The 13,047-nt window shown below is 38.9% G+C and overlaps 1 protein-coding gene across 7 annotated transcripts in view; it reads left to right on the top strand.

Moving 5' to 3' along the window:
* nrxn2a (neurexin 2a) overlaps window positions 1–13,047 on the top strand; it is a 166,119-nt gene that overhangs the window by 117,893 nt on the left and 35,179 nt on the right. Inside the window, exon 1 of one of the 7 annotated variants that reach the window (XM_032576026.1) lies at window positions 8,468–10,139. The exons of the other annotated variants lie outside the window; for them this stretch is intronic. Within the exon in view, the coding sequence (XP_032431917.1) occupies window positions 9,797–10,139 (343 nt within the window). The 5' untranslated portion in view covers window positions 8,468–9,796. Of the gene's footprint in view, window positions 1–8,467; window positions 10,140–13,047 lie in introns of those variants that run through there. 7 annotated transcript variants of the gene reach the window in all.

The raw sequence follows: 13,047 nt of genomic DNA, 5'->3' as shown, positions 1-13,047 counted from the left end.
GAAAAGGATGCTGGTTGGTTATTTACCCGAGACATCAAAATGCAGAACCAATGCATGTCACTGTGACGTTTAAATTAATTTACGTCTAAGCCTAAAATGCTGCTACACCAACAGTCTAAAAGTGGCAGAGGCCTTTCTATTGCAAGATGCTTGTATTATAGACTTACAAAACATAGTTTATACTTCAACAGATAAAACCAAACGGTGACAGCAAACTGAATTGTTTCACAAGAAAGAGTGGAGCATTTTAGCATTCTGAAATCTCATCCCTTGAAGCCTCAAGACACATCTAATGTATTCCTTTACTAATTTCATGCAAGAGAAAATGGAACATAACAGCGAGGTGTCAGTAATTAAACTGATTATCAGCAAATAACAGGTTTGATCATCTATTGTATTGGGAGCTTTTGGGCTGGAACCAGAACAAACCGTCTCAATCCACTAAACCTTCCAAGCTGGGAATTTGTGAACACAGTAAAAAATATTCAGTGAGATTTTGCTGTGGGTTTACATAATAAAGGATAGAGGATGAAAGGGAAAATCAACAAGTGGGTTTGAAACATTTCTAACTCCATTTCAAATGCTTAAAGTGATTTCTAAATGCGTTAAATCGGTACACAAGCTGAAAGGTACCATCTCCTCTGCATGCCTGCTTGCTCTACCTAGTGATTATATAATGAGTAAACCAGCTGATCAAAACTAACCAAAGCTCCTTCCCTAATGAGCTTCCAACTCATAGTTTCCTAGATTTACTGTCAAAATATTATCAGATCATTAAGCTGGGAAGACTTGAGATTCTTTCTCAGGTTTGGATTTCCATGATGGCAGCATGTTTAATTTATTCCTCTGAGCCACAGCAGTTTAGAATGATGGATATTCAGATTTGGCTGACTGTGGCTCTTTATCCCTTGTCATTGGCATTTGTCTGCATTGTATGCATCGCTGCCGCTCTTCGTTTCCAGGAACCATGCTGGGGCTAGCAGGCTCAGCTAAACAAGCAAATGGAGTCTATTTTTGCCAGCACCCTGTGCAGCCGGCAATATGCAACACACTTCTGCAAAGGATGTCTTTTCGAATGAGAGTTTTGCGGGATGCCAAGACACCAGAGTTGATTTTTTTTTCAAGCAAAGAGTGAGAAATCAATGTGCACTGAAAGTATGGATTTTAATAAGAAAAAAGTGCTAATAAAGTTGTGCATCATTAAGCCCTCCTTTACTTCAACTCTGAATTAAGAACCGTAGATTCTTTTTGTTCCCAACTGTGGAACTGCAATTAGTATTAGCTCAGTAAAATAAAATAAAACAACAAGCAAGTTGGATTTCATTTTTGCAACAAAATGATTCTGTGCAATTCTGCTGGTTTTTGGTGCAGCTGTGGTGCATCGTGCTGCATGTTGTCTCCTACTCTTCCACCGTCTGAGCCAGGTTTATTTTAGGTGTTGTCGCTTTGAGATTAATGAAATCAACCAAACATCACAACTGCAGGCCATGCCTTACAGAGGATGCTGGCATTATGAGTAATTAATCTGAAAGTGCTATGATTAATCCTGCTACTTTACCCCCTGGGGCGAGACTGGATGTCTGCAGAAAAAATCCCCTCACCAATCCTCCTGAGAAAAAACATGCACATTTAGCTTTCTTAAGTCCTTAAAACGCCGTGCACGTCCTTTCATATCATGTCATTTGCAAGTTTACGGGAAACCTCCTGGCTTCTTCTTTTACTACGATATTCAAAGCTCTCCTCATAACATATATATTTATATTATAACACACAAGGAAAAGAGAGTGGCTTAGTGGATCCAAGTGAAAAAGATTTGGTTGTAATGTAAAAAATGTATGTAAAAAAAGTATCTGGACGGTGCTGCAGAAATGGAAAATCTAGGGCAGTTACGATCCCATCCAAAAACATTTTCCCCATCAAATATATATCTTTGTTTTTGCTTTTTTTTGTCACACTTGAATGTGTCAGACCATCAAAAAAAATGGTCCAACAAAGATAATCTGAGTAAATACAAAATGCAACTTCCAAATGTTGATTTCATGCATTAATTGAATCAACTGTCTAAACTGTCCTGGCCCTATGTAAAAATAAAAATACAGTGAAAGCCTCTTGTTAAACTTTCATTTTATAGTTGAGGTCATTCTCATTAGCCACACCCAGACTAACAAAAATGAACATTGAATCAATATTCTATTAAATGTAGCCGATCAGAAAAGATGATACAGGCTGACTCATCTGCAAAAGCATTCAGTTCAATTTAGTTTATTTCTATAGCACCAATTCGCAACAAATGATTTTGCAAGGCACTTTACAAAAATATCATTTCAATTTAATCACACATACATTCCAATTAATGAATCCTAGTTACCAAACAGGACAGTATGCTCAATTAATTCTTCAAAGTATTTAAAAAAGTTTACCCAGCACTTCACATCTCTTCACAGCAAAAAAACCCCTCAGTACCAAGCATGCATGTAGCGACGGTGGAGAGGAAAAGCTTCCCTTTAACTGGAAGAAACCTCCAGCAAACCCTGGTTCAGTGCAAGCGGCCATCTGCCAACGCTGACTGGGGCTTTGAGAAGATAGACCAGATCTAAGCAAAACATTATTCTTTGTTGTAGAATCAATTTAAGAACAGATAAAGAACCAACTCAGTGGCATTTATAAGTTTACTAGCAGTTGCAAAGGTATTTCTAAAGCTTTGCCACTCCAACGTAACACAGTTAGAATTGTTATTCTCAAAAGGAAAAGACATGAAAAGGGCGTGTCTAGTCTACTAAAACACTACAACTTGAATTGAATTGTAGAAAAAAACATCATACCAACAGTGAAATATTGTTTGTTTGCCATATATTGTTGCCATATATGGCAAATACTTTGCCATATATGTTTACATTTTAAAAGTGACCCATACAGCTGATCCATATTGTACCATTCCTGGGCCTGCTCAGCTGTAGGTCTGTAAATTCAATTTACAATTTAATTTTTCTCTTCAATTGAAAATTCCATAGGATTTTCAATTCCAGCTAATTAGGAGCTGAAAATAAGGTCAGAAAACAGTGGGACTGGCTAGTTATTGTGATCCTAACTACTATTAGCAATATAAACTGATACTAATGTATTTTTTCCCCATTTATTTTAAGAGACAAGAGTAAGTTCACAAATAGCTATTGCACAATGCAATGTATAACACTGTACAAAACTTAAAAAGTGCTATTAAAAAGTTTCTATCAGTCACCTCCTCTTCATTCTATGTTCATGGTTGCCATGTTGAATAAAAAAACTTGTGGTGCCTCAGTAAGCACTGACTTTCCCAGCCGTAATCCAGACTTTATCGGGTGTTCTTGTTGAATCTCCAACTCTGAACGTGGAAAATCCACCTTTAAGAACAAAGAGGGCGCATTAAAACTCAAGTGCTTTTGGGTTTTGCTGCAGCACAATGATCTGAAGCACACCAGCAACTCAACCTCTGGATGAATCATAAATAAAGCAATAGATAAAGATTTTAATAGATAAATATTTTTGGAGAGACCAAGTCATGGTCCAGGCTTAAATCAGACTTTGATGCTGGGTTGAAAAACCCTCACATGTGACTCAATTAGAATAATTCTGCAAAGAAGAGCCAGGTTGGTTAAGATAAAAATTTCTCTTATTAAATGAAATCATCATCAGCAATTTGTATTTTCTTATGCTATCTTTTATGTTAAAATTTGTTTGATTTTTCTCAAAAATTTAAATGTGATTATTTTCTTTAAATCTGGACAACTTCACCAGAGTTTTATTTTAAATAAATGAATCAAATATGCATTCAAATACTGCTTATCCGTACATCTCTTGTGGTCTGTCGGAAGTTCTACATGGGATGCTCAGCCTATCGAATATCCAAGGACAGCACAAGGACAGCTAGTGAGTCTCAGGCTTCTCCATCTCCCCAGACTTCCTTCATGTTGAGCAACCCTCGAGCCTATAAATTGATTAAGGACAGCTTTTCACTGCTGACAGCTCCCACCAAGATATCATCACTGCCTAGAAAGATGATCGCATGCTGGACAGCCTGACAGTCCAAGTCGCACATTATAAATCACCCCACTCTGTTCTGTTGTACTCAGACCTCACTATAATTGGAAATTACATGCTGTTTTTATACTTGTGTGTTTTCATAGTGTGAAATCCCACACAACATTAGTGTTTTTTTTCATAGCTATTAATGTAGTTCATCCACTAGGTAAAAAATAGCAGTAAGAAAGAAAGTGAAAAGACAAAATCCAAAACACACGTATACAATTAAAAATTTTAAAAACATAATGTGAAATTAAAATCTCACAAAAGCAAAATGAAAACATGATGACCTTTAACTAAACGCTCAAGCTAAAAGCATACACATATTTTCAAAGTAAAATTAACATGAAGCATCTCAGGATTCCTTTTTATTCTCCCGGACCAACTAGTCAAGAAAATGACATTGCACCAGCTTACAGCATCCACCACAAATTAAATAATATCACCTTTTATTGGAGCAGAACAGATGCTTACATAAAAATTCTGAAAAATACAACCTTTAATTTGAGTATATTTATTGTGGTATAACAATTGTGTTAAATTCTACAGCTAATGGTATTCCTGCTGTAGATAGATGAACAGCGTATCTTCAGATTTCTTCAGATTCAACAAAGTTGAAGCATGCACACAGAGGGATCTTTGCACGCTCTTTTTATGCTCTCTTCCCCTCAGCTCCCTAATGAGCCAAATTTAGGAGGTTTTATGGAAGAACTTTGACTTTATGTCTAGTTTTGAGATATTCTATTATGAGTTTACAGGCATTTTTATTTAAGATCTGGTGGTATTTAAGACATCATGGTGTTTTCTACTCTAACAAAGTGCTCAGGTTCTTGAGAAATGAAAAGAGGCCCTCATCATCACAAACCGTATACCAAAACCTAATTGACTGTTTGCGACTGTAAAGCTTAAATCTCAAATCCCACTAGATTACAACAAACATCGCATTTAAAAAAAGGTTTTGTCCTAGGAAACACTCAGTTATTCCATAAATGCCATTTTGAAGACTTTGTGTCCTCTGGTTGCCACTCTTTGTTGTCATTCTCTGACAACGAGCCTTAGAGATTTATTTTTTTATTCCTCTCTCCCCCATGTTTGTCCTTTTGCCAATGGAGACAAGATAAAGTTGTCCAGCCCAGTGACCAGTGTGCTGTCACATATTTTCCCTGGGAAACAAGAGGGCATTTATTAATAATTAAAAGTTTCTAGATGCTCTGATCAATTTAAATCGAATAAAGTTTTATTTTACTAAATGTTTTTCTATTATAATTATTTATGAGTTGTTGGGGTGTCATTAAGTTTGCCACCATTGATTTCATTAGGAACAATTGTTCCAAGATCAGAAGTTTTTTGTCCCTTAAATAAAGGTACTCAAATTAAAGTTTGTGTTTTTCTAAATTGTTCAACATGAAATAATAGTGCTTCAGTAAAAAAATTTTTTATTTCAGGGTTTTTTATGTATCTTAACCAAGGATGTATGTGGAAGTAGATTTAATGCTTATGATACATTTCAAGCTAATAAATAGAGGATTAAATACTACAGACATGAAGTTGAACATAAAAAATAAAATTGTAACATAATGTAGTTAATACTGTAGTGTGACATATTACTCTTCTATAAGATAAAACAAAGTTGAACAACACATGCCACACACATTAAATAAATCACTTATTCACAGTTTTCTTATGTGATCTCATAGCTGACAATATTATATATTCCCTAATTGATTTAAGAATAATAACATGAAAAATAGACAAGTAAAAAAAATAGAATAAGCCCCTAAATAAATAAAAAACTGCTGACTTTAACAGTTGCTAGAAAACAGTAATAATGTGCCACACTACAGTATTAAAAAAATATTCACATTAAAGAATGGAAAAAATATAATTTACAAAAACAACTTATGAACTTTTGTTGACATTTTTATTTTGCGTTGTCAAATTTCTTTCACTGTTTTGTGTTTTTGTTTTTGCATGCGCCAGATCAATGCAATTACTCTTTTCCTTTCCTTTTTCAAATTGTATGCTCATAATGATGTACAAGTAAACATAGTTTTATAAACCAATTACGTTACACTCATATGTAAAGTAATTGGAGTTTCCTTATCTGTGTGCGAGGGATCATTCCACTGTTTATATCTCTGTAAATGTCCTCATCTAAATTATAGAAAATTCATATGTTCTGACATGGACTTCCACATCGTGATACCACAACCTCCAAACTCCACTGTTGCTTTGATATTTAAGGGTTGCTATGTTCATTGGCTTGTCCAGATGTAAATTATAAACAAGTTTAAGCCTCTTTTTTTTTCCTGCAGTGAATCTTGTGAGTAGACAGAGGAAATTGCATTGCTTGATGTTTTGATGGTCGAATGGTGGTTTGATGGATCTGCTAAAGTCTTTCTGCGACTGTAAATGAGCCAACTCTTCTGGTTATTTTTTCCACTAAAATATTGTGGGGTGTAGCTTTTCACGGCTGGTTTACGGTGAAATAATGTTTTCATTGACAGAATATGACTCCAGTGATGCTTTCTGAAATTTTCAGAAGTAGAGATGCATCTGTGACCACTGCCATCATTTTCTTCCTCAGGTGAAAGGTTGTGAATGTCTTGGGAGAGCGCTGTACTGATAGCTATCACAAGATGCTTTTTGTGTGACACCCTGGAAATGAGAAACTGCTATACTAGCCACAATTTGGATTAAATCAGCTTATTTGAAGGGTTTGTGCTTCAACTATTGACAGATTCCACTTGGTTTCTCTGCCTTTTTATACCTTCATATGTTCAATAATTTATTGCCTTTGCAATTCTACTTTAATACACACAACCTAATTTATGATAACTTTTTACGGTGTCTTTTTTGCGTGTGGATTTCTTGGGTTGTTACCAATTATTGGAGCCATAAAACAACAACCTATAATTTACTTGCAACAGACTATTTGTAGATTATAGAAAATTGCTTTAAATCAGTAGTTCTCAAAGCAGGCATAAATGTCCCAATTGATGCATGATTGCTACAAAAAAAAGACCAAAACCGCAAAGATGCAAAATAGCAAAAGGGAAAATGACCTGACATACAAGTCCATAATGTTTTCTTTTATTGTGCACTGCAAAACTTGAGCAGACCTGTTATTAGGAGAGTGAAATGTGCATCTGTGCAGGTATTGCCGATGAGGTGTCTGTATGTTTTGTCACCAAATAGACATTTGCCATAAACTAATCTTCATGTTATAGCCAGGCAGTGTCTGTTTGGGAGAGCTGACACGCATTACGATTTACTGAGAAGTACAAAGAGAAGGGAACACATAAAGGATTTAAATCTCCTTCTGACTCAGATGGGAAAACGAAAGCAGATCCACAGCCTCTATCGGTTTATTTATGTCCACAATACCCGCGGATGAATGTCTGAACGCCGTTCAGCCACTTGTGATTTCACAGCGTCGTGCGCGTATCTCTCCTCAGTTCCTTTAGTTCAATCAGCCTCGCTCCACCACACGCAGCACTCCCTCCCTCTCTTGAGTAATGGCCTGTGTCGGCTTCTTGTCACCGTGAGAGGTGGTGCTGCATGGCTCGCCTCTGTCCTCCTGTTTCCATGCGTGTCCTTTCAACCGACCAGGCAATCCCGGCTGATATCTCTATCGACCGTGATTCACTTGATACAGCTGCAGCCTCCCTCTCCCGATGTCTTCCTCCCCTTGTGTTTTTCCTCTTCTCCCTTCTCTCCTGTCCCTACCTTCTTCTCATAACGTCTCCATTGTGCCAGAGCGCCACATATTTTTCCTGTGAGCAGCTCAGGCATGGCCGGAGAGCCCCTGACCCCACGGATCGGTCGTGGCTGTGAATGAGTTCAGCATGGTTAAGCAGCATGAGAGCTCCTGAGCAAACAAGAGAGGTGACTGGTATACAGATGTAGGAGGAGGGATTGTGGGCAAATAGATTGGGAGCATGGCGATGCTCTCCTGCGAAGAGACAGGTCTTCGATTGGATTTTGATGCAGCTCTTCTTGATTTCTTCTAGACAGATTACACCGCCCAACCTCTGACTTCCTCCGTCCTGCTTTGTTTTCGGCATGCGTTCTCGTTCCCCTCTCCTCTCTACCTGTTGTAGCGTTGGGGTCTTTATGCTGCTTGTATCCCCCTGTGTTCCCTGTGCAACAGCTCTGACAGCTCACCTAAATCAAGCTCCTCCTCTGCAGTATGATTCCTACGTGTTACTGCCAGGACCTGCAAGCCAGCGCGCTGCGAATTCTCTAGCATGTATTTATTCACACAACCCATTTACTTGCCTCACTATTTCCCGGAGTGTTTGCCTGTTCTCTCTTTCGCCGTCTCTTCCTGAGTCGCCCTCCCTTCCTCCCTCCCTCCCTTCCTCTCTGCCGCTGTCCCTCACCCACCCACCCTCACCCTCCTCGCTCACTTGCTCACAGACTCTTCCTCAGACGCACACACACACACAAACATACACAGAGGCACATGCTGTGCCTCGCTGGATCAGAGCACCCTGACTACAGTGTGCCTTCAGAAGAGCTCCTTTAGCTCGCCTCCAGTCCAAGGCGAGGATATCGTCCTCACCGGGAATCTGGGCTTGTCCTGGAATCTCAGTCATTCCTGGGATTTATCACAGTCTTTCATTTTAATTAGCATAAGCCTTTCTGCAGCGAGTCGAGCATCACCTGCCCTCCTCCGGAGACCAGACGCCGCCACTTAAATGTCCTCCACCAGAAGCTAGCGGATCTGGACAAGGTAACCGGAGAGGATAAAGGGAAGAAACGAAGGAGGGGGGGGGGGAAAGGAGCAGCAGCGGCAGCGAGGGGAATGCAGCAGTAGTCGTTGCTGCATGAGTCTGAGCAGGTGGAGCGTGAGAGATGGAGCCTACGTCCGTCTGAAGCAGAGGCTGCTGTAGCTGCATTCTGATGGATCTCTGAGCACGACAGAGGTTGCGGTTCGCCAGATCTGCGGCGCCAGTGAGAGGAGGACTGGGGGGAAGAGGAGCTGCTGACAAATTATTTATTTATTTTCTGGATTTTCTTCTTTACCGCGCTGCTGCAGATACTGCTCCCTGGCTTTCTAACCTCCCCCCCCCCTCCTCTTCTTCCTCCTCCTCCCTGTCTCTATTCTTTTTTCTTTTTTTTTTCATTCCCCGGTTAAAGGGAACAAAAGCTCTGGCTCCAGCGTCATCCTCCGTAGCTGCACCCCTCGTATTTTTATCTGCTCGAGATTTATTTATTTATTTATTTATTTCCTTAATGAAATGATTCATTTTCCCACGGAAACGTGTTTCATCTTTTACTGCGGTGGAGGGGCTCTCTTCTTCTTAGTGGGCAGGCTCAGCTGCCCTCAAGCTCTACCTGTGGGCGATGGAGGCTCTTATCAGAATTCTTATCACACGAGTCTCTGCCCTGCCAGCATTCATGCCTAAATATAATGACTGGACAACATGGCTGTTGGACTGAACCCCAAGCTTTGTTTGGATCTGCATCTTCCTGCATGCTGGAGCTCAGTTTTGGAAGAATGTTCTCGAGGAAGCTTTCCAGATAGATTTTGAAATTTTGTGGGGGTTTTATCCTGTTTGAGTAAACATCTTTGCGTGTGGCTCTGGGTTTGGATTGTTTCTTTTGAATTCTTTTTTTTTTTTTTTTGGTGCAAATCTAAAGGATATTTTTCTACCAGAGTACAGGCCAAAACTAAGTGACTAATCCAGCAAGGGATCCTGAAAAGAAATGGATCCAGCCTCTCAGTGAGATGCCCTGCTGTCTTCAGGCTGAACGATCAGAGGCCAGAGCCCGGCCCCGTTGTCTCTCCTGGGCCTTCGTGGAATCAGCACACATGGGTAGACTTTTTGCAGCCACCCCCGTGCTCGGACACAGGAGCAGCTGGTCCCAGTTCAGCCTCAGCATGGGTCTGAGTTATTGTTCGAGGCAAATACTCTGGTTCACCTTGATTACTTTGCTCCCAATCCAGACCGGTACGGCGCGAGTTTCTTCGAGTTTGAGCACCACCCACCATGTCCACCACTTCCACAATAAGCATGGTACCGTCCCCATTGCGATCAACAGGATGCCTTTTCTTACGAGAGCGGGGCATGGTAAGACATTTCCCCTCCAGCTTCCTGTTTCTTGCATCCTTTGGTTCTGACAGTGCAGATTGGTAGAAATGATAAGAATTAGTTATCGCATGCGTAGTGTATACTGGTGGTAACATTGGTGGCTTTCTTGTGACGTGCATTGAAAAGATGAGTGTTTCACCAACTGTGTATGTGCTTCAGCCTCTGTGCACCATGAAATATCTTATGTCTATTAGAATCAGTGGCGTTTGCTGTTTCACATGCTTACAGCATCAGAGTACAAACACACACCAGCAGTGGGATGAATCATCATCGCGAGGTTTTTTACTCCTTTTTCAGTGACATATCTGATTGTTTGAGCAGCGTAAAGCACTGATCTATTAATTAGGATGTTTTGTGGCAGTGGTGTTCAGAATATTTCAATTAGTTTACAGTTGGATCTCAGTCAGTCAGAATAGATTGAAACATCATTTAATACAACTTATTAATTTAGTTCAGTAATTCAAATTCAAGTGAAACTTATTATTTACATTAACGTCACACAAAGTGGTATGCTTTAACACTTTAGTTTATCATAAAACTATAATATTACATTACAGCAATAAAAGATGCTTTTTATTACATAAATGTTATTGAAAGATTCATTTACACCCTAAACTTTAAAGGATATTTCTTAAGAATCTGGCTTTTCACATCCTGCCACATTTAAGTACATTAGTGGAAAGTTAGGTGGAAGAAAAAAGTGTGGTAGAAAAGCAGGGTCAGGTACTGGGGATACCTGTACTTGAGAGGATTTTGAAGCAAAGGCCGTTCAAACTTTAATATCTTTACGGCCCTCCATGCACAGGACAGACGGACAGGACAACTGTTGCATGTCAACCCAGAACCATCAGATTCTGGATTGACAGAACCAGGGTTCAGAAAAATATGACCTTGACTAAGAAAAGAAGGAACCATATTTTTGCTCGGTGGTCCAAACTCCTTTCAGATGACAGTAAATGTTGCAATTCCCTTTGGAATAAAAGTCCCAGAGTATTGAGGAAGTTGCCTGAGGTAAAATGTGAATCATCACAGTCAGTGAGGATTTGGACTCCCATGTCTTCTGATGGTGTTAACTTATTTTACCAACTCCAAAGTCAGTGCAGCATCTGCAAAATCTTTTAAGTGACTAATAGACTTGGCAGCTTCCAAAATTACCAGTACCTTGTTTAATGACCCTAGTATGTCTGTGGTGGACTGACCAGCACATCTTCTTGACCTAAGCTCAAAGAGAAGCTATACTGTCAAGAGGTAGTGAGAGAAGAAGAGCCAACAATGCAGATGACTGCTGTTAAATCAACTTTGGCTTCTTTAAGCCCTCAGCAGAGTGACAGGCTGATTGCCTCCATGCAATGCTGCATTGATGCAGTAATTCAGGCAAAAAGTGGCCACATTAAGTACTGAGTGCATATACTATCTAGTGGCTGGACAGACCTTCCAACAGGCTTACATTTCTTTAATAAAAAAGCTTTTTAAATTAGAGCTTATGGGTTATTCTAATTTTCTGATCTAAATGAATTTTAGGTTTTCATTATGTGTAAGTCATGAGCATCAAAATCTGAGCAATAAATGTTTTTCATATATCACTGTGCATACTAAATCCCTTTTTGAACTAAAATATTGAAATACATTAACTGAGAGGCACCTGTGGTGTCATTGCTTTTATAGGCTTAATATCCTGGTGTTGGAACATTTAATAAAACTTGAAATAATGCTCCATATTTGAGTCCTTCTTCTTACCAAACTTCATCTTGTATTTAATTTTTAAAAATTCATGCTACGATTGGTTGGGGAATGTGAAGTATCAACCTATCCCGGAGAATCTACATCAAATTTGTTACGCTACTCAAAATGGCTCGATCAAAGCACTGACACAAGTCGTTTCTCTCTTTCATATCTCAGTTTGAAAAATCAGTCCTAAGACTCACTTTTATGTTCTATAAAAAGAGGCCCAATGGATTTGTGATGTTTTTTTTTTTTTCCACCGCAGCAGTTTTGTCAGTTTCAAAAAGGGCCCAAAAAAGAATGTGATGAATTACATCGACGCTGTTACAGCCGTATCATTCTGGGCCAGACTTTTACAGGCACAGCAAAGCCTCTGATTAAACAAGACCATAAAATACTCTTCAAAGAACTCACTGATATATTTTCAATTACCTGTATTGCAGATTTTCTGCTGTGAATTATTATGAAGTATGTGCTTCAGAGCAAGAAATTCAATTTCCTTTGACATAAATGATACAGACAGCGCTTATGATTTACAAGTCATGTACACAAAGCTCTATTGCTCTGTGTGGAGTGCATTTTCTGATTTTGTTCAACATTTGTTGGTGCTGTAATTACTATAGTGAGTCAAATTACAACGTTTACAGAAGCACGATGGATCTAAAAAGCAAAATTATCTTTGAATTTAACAGTCACAAATCTCTCGTGCTTTTTTGTACATCTTCTTATAAGTCAGGAAGATACATGTATTCATTTCCTTAAGGTGTTTATTTTAGGGTTATATTTATGAAATAAATCTACACTATGAATACGTAAGCCCATACTTGCATCCCAACCTCAATAAATTAAATAACTGCAAGCAAAAAAGGCCCTTTTGATGTCATTAGATTCACCCTCAATACAAATGCAGTTCCAGCAACACAAACATACAGCTCTGAAAAAAATTAAGAGCCCACTGCACTGAACTCAGTTGAAAACCTCCTGGTTTATTCCACCAACTTGATTTCTGAACTCTTCCTGAGTTACATTAGTATTGTTGTTTTTAAACAAATATGAACTTGTTTTCTTTGCATTATTTGAGGTCTGAAAGCGCTGCGTCTTTTTCGTTATTTTGACCATTTCTCGTTTTCTGCAAATAAATAATATTTGCTTGAAATTTTGGAGA

Source organism: Xiphophorus hellerii, chromosome 11, assembly GCF_003331165.1.
Source record: "Xiphophorus hellerii strain 12219 chromosome 11, Xiphophorus_hellerii-4.1, whole genome shotgun sequence".
NCBI lineage: Eukaryota > Metazoa > Chordata > Actinopteri > Cyprinodontiformes > Poeciliidae > Xiphophorus > Xiphophorus hellerii.
Note: the sequence above shows the minus strand (reverse complement) of the source record. Positions and strands in the feature narration are given on the sequence as shown.